We start from the raw sequence: 5,945 nt of genomic DNA, 5'->3' as shown, positions 1-5,945 counted from the left end.
GGTGGAGTCTGTAAGGAGGGTGTACTTCACTTCTTATTTTAGACTGTGCCCTACTACACCTTAAAGGAAAGACCTTTGACTTTTTAATTTTAAAGCCATAGTTACTAGTTACATGAAGTTTAGCGTTTACTTATAAATCATACGATCATCTTATAAAATATGATGTAGCAGTGTATAGTAAAGCACCCAGCAGTATGTAAAGTATGATTGATTAACTGTTTGATTAACTAATCTATAATGATAGTCCAAGTATGTAATCTATATAATGATTTCACCATAAAGAGGACTTTAATTAATTTAATTTGAGTATGTTTTGTCGATACAACCGTTGTGTTTTTGTTTAATTAACATTTTCATTTCAGGACTTTTACTTGTAATGGAATATTTTTACTGCTTTTACTAAAGCAAATATTTTGAGTATTTCTTTCACCAATCGCCTACAGACTTTATATAAAATCTGGACCCTGGAAACAGTGTTTTATATCTGAGGACACTACTGTGTTTATCACATGTACTTGATAACGGTGAATTAAATTAGACTGATTCATGATGTGGATGACTGGACTTGACTACCAAAAGATCATTTTAAAGCATTTAGAAGATATGTCTGTGCTCTCACTATGAATTATAATTTAAGATCATATATGTTTGGACAATGCTCACACATGAAAAGTTAAAGCACTGAATACTCAAAATCATTTCAATTTTATTTCACAATTTAATTTAGTTGTTTCAAATGAACATTTATACAATAAAAGTTATTAAAATCATTCTTGGTTTAATACTGTGAAAGTGGAAATGTATCCATTTACTGTATTTAAAATATGTGTATATGTACATAAAATCTTTTTTTTGGTTTGTGCCTATTATTACCTCAAATAAAATATGAGTCATAATAAAACATTCTTGGTTCATCAATAATTGTGACTAGTTTTATTCCACTACAACTTTAATGAATGCCCTCTCTTGTTTTTTGTGGTTGGTGGCATTGATGTCATAATCAGGCGAAGCATCGGCATCATCTTCCTCATTTGGGTGTGATGAGACATCGACCAGAGAGGGGAGGCTCCCACCTCGCAGGATACCTTTGCCCCTCTGCAGAAGACTGTCGAGACCATCGCCCAACGAGCCCTTAAGAGGTAAATACTGTTTCTTCCCAGGAGTGTCTGCAGGCTGGTGAATCTCCAGGTCCTCTGCACTCATCCTGCAAATACGGCAGACATTTTAAGCTCAAGTCTTACCAGTGCTTGAGATTTTACTGGACTGTGCAGCAGCATATAAAACACACTGAAACTATACCTCATGTCAAAGGTGGAGCCTTTAAAGGCCGGTCTGAGAGTCTCTGCTGCTGTTGACAGAGTGTAAGGGATGGAGAAATGCCTCTGAGCCCAGTGCTTGTCCTTCACAATTGGAGCCAGGTTCTGGTACATATCATCTACAGCCAGCATCGACACCTACAGGAGAGAGAAAGCAGATAAGGACTCATATGTAAGTGTTAGGGAGTGTAACTGCAGTGGAGAGAAGCATTGAGGGGATTACCTGAATGTTTCGGTCAATCAGCTGGTTGGTTTCAAAGTCGTCATCGTCCTCGCCAAACGGATTGATGATCAGCTCCCCCACCTACAGAGAGGAAAATTAAATCACTCTTTCATGAAATCAAAAGAAAATCTTAAAACATGAATGTGTCGTCTGACCTTGAGCCAGCCAGTGTAGAAGAAGAACTGCATCAGGGTGAAAACAGGGACGTACAAGTCCAGGTTGTGGTTCTTGTAGCCCTTCTCAGGGTTCAGAAATTGTCGGCCAATCACGCAGAAGGCAAAGAAAGAGTAAACTGCTATAGTGACCACCTGCAAAGATAAAAACAAGGCCGGGATCAAGTCAGTTTTGTCATGAATTTTTGAATTTATTTGTATAAAAGTGGTAAAGTGTAACTGTATTTTAAGATACAGTAAAAATAAGTTTCTTCAGAGAAGAAGAAGTTCTTGTTCCTACCTGTGTGTAGACCAGAGGGATGCTTATCCAGTCATAATGGAACAGGAGGCTGCACTTGCCTCTGTAGTTATTCAGCTCCTGTAAATACATATCAAACATTCAGGATTTAATTTCCCACACTGTACATATATAATAAGTAAAATACAGCACTCACATCCATCAGCAGTCTCAGAGCGATGTCATCCCTCACCCGACCCTCCTCTCTCGCTTTGGACGCCAGATTTGAGAACCAAGTCAGAGGCATCCAGTACTTGTTGAAATCAGAGTGTAGCGACTCAAAATGTTTCAGCTCGTGTGTCGTCATAAATCCTGCACACAGATTAGACAGTTTGTGATATGAGGAGATTTATAATATGTTTATATATATTGCTGTTCCCTTATTGGCCCAGAGCTCCTGGCTCAGACTGACAGTGAGCAGGCTTTTACAGTCCGGACCCCTCAGCTCTGGACCTCCTACCTGGCGAATCTGAGGCTGCAGATTCAGTAACATCTTTTAAATCAGTTCTTAAAATGTATCTTTGTAACAATAAAGCTTTTTTTGTAAATGCTAGCACACTGTTTTATCTCCAACAAGCCTTATCTGTTTTGTTTTTATTATTATTGTTTTTATCTTACGTCATTGTTTGGTGTTTTATTCCTTTTTATGATTTTATTTGTGTCATTGCAAACCTGACATGATTTAATTCTGGTTCAACCATTTAAAGTACTTTGTAACTTTGTTTTGTGCTGTACAAATAATGTTTATTATTATTATAATAACATTTCCAGATAAGCGAATGTTAATCAGTGTATTTGACGTTAAATGGGGATTATAATTTACATTTTTGATGCTTAAAATCTTGGTTTCCCTGATAGGTTTCATTGTTCAGCTGTCTTATTGAATATTCTTACATCAATACTTCTCACTCATTCTTCTTCTCTTTTGTCTTTATATTCATATTTTGTGTTGAGGTGATCCAAAAGTAACGGAAAGTAATCAAGGTACCTTACTTTAATATTGTGATACTTGGATAAGTTTACAGACTACTTTTTTAACAGGTAATTAGTAATTGTATCAGATTACACTTTTAAAGTAACCCTCTGGTGTCTCTGATTATTCCTTGGCCGTACATGTTGTGAGTTTGGAAGGATAGATAGTAGTAACTGCATGGAAGAGAAGCATTGAGGGCGATTATAGGACCCCAATGAGTGTTTACGGTCAACTTGTTTTGCGCTCTGTTAGCCTTCAACAGTCGTCATCGTCTCAAACTCTGAGAGATCGGAGAGGCCTGCGAACCCTCACTCACTTGGACTTTTCTCAGACACAGCTCATGGCATTCTGTTCCACCTGAACTAGCTATCTAGTTCCCTGTGACCCAGCCAGCTAATTGCGTGCGCATAACAAAGGAACCAGGGGAGAAAGACAGAGGTAAAAGAATGGTAAGCTAGTGTGAGCATGATATGAAGTGAACTTGTAATGGTCCACGTTTCAGAGTTGTAGCTACATTCTATATAATTTACTGAGTCACCTGCTGTTTAGAGTGGGAGGGTGGATGTGAACGAGATGACGGAGGCGCTTAGTTCACTTCTCCTCAGCCACGCAGCACCTGTATCAGAGGGGTAAAAGCTTCGAAATGCTCACTTCTTCATATTTGAACTCAACCTGCGTTATAATCCAAATCTGTAAACACAGCGAATTGAATACGTCGATACACGTCGTCTTATTACCCACCAGTGTAGAAGAAGATGCTTAACTAAGGGGTAGTACACTCACGAGACGACGTACAAACAGATGCTGGAGTTCGGTTGTGCCTGTGTCAGGGGATTCAGAAGAATGTTCTCCGTCGTGGCCACAGAGGGTATCACCAGAAGCAAAGAAAGAGTACCGTGTGCGTGATGTCCGTGCTTGGTAAACCTCGTGCTTGATGAAGATGAGGTGACAGCATGCCTACCTGCAAAGAATAAAAACATGCGGTGCGACTCAAGTCAGTTTTGCATCTTGAGAGTAATATTTGAAGTATCTATGCCTCTTGCTACGTTACACTGTTCACATCCCAATAGATGGGACTAAAGTTGGTCACACTTGTTATAATCATTAAGATACGAAGTAAAAATAAGTTCTTCATCAAGTAAAGAAAGTTCATATTCCTACTGTTGTATGTACACCGAGGGACTGCTTATCCAGTCAATAATGGACAGGAGGCTTGCACTTGCCTCTTGGATAAAAGTTTATTTCAGCTCCTGTAAATACATAGAGATCAAACATTCAGGGATTTAATTTCCCACACGGGGTATTCGGATATAGAGGATAAGTAAGTAAATACGAGCACTATACAATCACTTAAATGGAACAGTTAGAGCGATGTCAGATCACTCTTACACACGTTCGAACTTACCAATCGCTGGCCTCTACACCTCTATCCACTTTTCATTGTCTGGCCACTCCCGATTTGTTTACGAGATCCTGTTGTCTATGCCACTCCGCAGTGTACTTTGTCTTGTAGATTATAATCGAAAGGTGTCACGCGACTCCATCTAAAGGTCGTGCTGCAGCTCGTAGGTGTCGTGCGGATAAATCCTTGACACACAAGATTAGACAGATTTGATGATATGAGGAGATTTATAATATGTGTTAGTAATAAACTCAGGTTGGAAAGAGGCATGATGCTGTGTGTTAGAAGCAAGTGGCTGGAGGGTGCAGGGCCGTTTCTCCTCTCGCCGAGAGCCTCCCCTCGCTAGGTCTAGACGTACAGTAGTAGCAAGTGCAGCTATACATGAGCATGCTCCGACCTGGGAGCTGTCAGTACGTGCTTTCTCTGCTGCTCTTGGCATTCTGAGGCTGCAGAATCAGCTAAATTCACTTACCACAAGATACAAGTTCATATGCAAGATGCTAGAATCAGGAACGATATTAGTAGACTAAATATAATATTATTTTTGTTATGTCTTAGCACACTGTATGATACTTATACATACTCCAACACTTATCTTGACTATATGTGTCTCTAATATCTCATATTCTATGTATAATTGTTTTTTATCCTTTCGTCTCGTCTGAGTTGTAATGGTGTTTGGATAATGTTGCGTTGTGATAATTTTAGCTTTGTTTGGCATAAGTCTATAACTGCATCGCTCTATCACATTATGTCAAGCCCATTTAAGAGCCATTTTTGATATTGGATTGTTCATTGCTGAGTCGTTACAACAAGGACACATGGTTTACTAGATTAGCCTTCTCAAGTATTGATCTGACATAGGGGAGTACGAATCTGTCCAGTCATAGCGATGAGGAGATGTTGAAGGGTTGTAGGTGTGGGATTTATTTTGATCTTTTTGTATTTACCACTGAAGGATGATAGTACTGAATCTAGAATTGTTTACCATTTTTTGTAGCTATATAATGTCTTCGTGTATAAGTCCCCGATGGATAAGCAGGCGCAGATCTAGTCATTTGCTATTTGAGTACTGTCTGGTTTTATTGAGAGTATTTCCTAGTGCATGTGCTTCTCTAAATTCACTTCCTGCTGCTTCTTCACTCCCAAGAGACATAGAAGATGTTGCTCATGGGAGTTTCTTCAAGCAGTGGGAATAGAGCTGTTCTGTACTTCATCTTTGTTTGCTTACTCTATATATATTCATATGCCCTGTTTGAGGTGCATCCAACGAACGGCTTGACGAGAAGAGACAGCCCATCAAGGTAAGAGTCTTACTGTGGTTAATATCTTCGCATTCGTTGGATCATAGGTTGGTTCGATCAATTACTGTTTTTTTAATACATGAATTTTCCTATAATTTCTGATTTGTGAATACAGGGTGCTTTTTATGGAGATAATTGGATACAGTTTGAAGCACTTACTTTTTTAAAAGGTACGTTAGTAATTGTATCTCAGATTACCTTTAAAGTAACCCTCCCACCTGTTAATTACACACATTTAAATCATTGCACTTTGCGAGAAAGTCCTTCTCTTCTTTGT

The 5,945-nt window shown here is 38.9% G+C and overlaps 1 protein-coding gene across 1 annotated transcript in view; it reads right to left on the bottom strand.

Moving 5' to 3' along the window:
• Nucleotides 1-773: 773 nt before the first annotated feature.
• best4 (bestrophin 4) overlaps nt 774-5,945 on the bottom strand; it is a 6,674-nt gene continuing 1,502 nt past the window's right edge. Inside the window, exons 4-9 of the mRNA XM_035670978.1 lie at nt 2,147-2,301; nt 1,993-2,070; nt 1,695-1,847; nt 1,540-1,620; nt 1,300-1,454; nt 774-1,204 (exon numbers count right to left, since the gene is read on the bottom strand). Coding sequence (XP_035526871.1) covers nt 934-1,204; nt 1,300-1,454; nt 1,540-1,620; nt 1,695-1,847; nt 1,993-2,070; nt 2,147-2,301 — 893 coding nt within the window. The 3' untranslated portion in view covers nt 774-933. The remainder of the gene's footprint in view (nt 1,205-1,299; nt 1,455-1,539; nt 1,621-1,694; nt 1,848-1,992; nt 2,071-2,146; nt 2,302-5,945) is intronic.

The sequence above is a fragment of the Morone saxatilis genome, unplaced genomic scaffold, assembly GCF_004916995.1.
Source record: "Morone saxatilis isolate NCDOM2014 unplaced genomic scaffold, NCSU_SB_2.0 Contig23, whole genome shotgun sequence".
Lineage (NCBI taxonomy): Eukaryota > Metazoa > Chordata > Actinopteri > Moronidae > Morone > Morone saxatilis.
The sequence above is the reverse complement of the archived record's forward strand: the minus strand, read 5'-3'. Positions and strand labels throughout refer to the sequence as shown.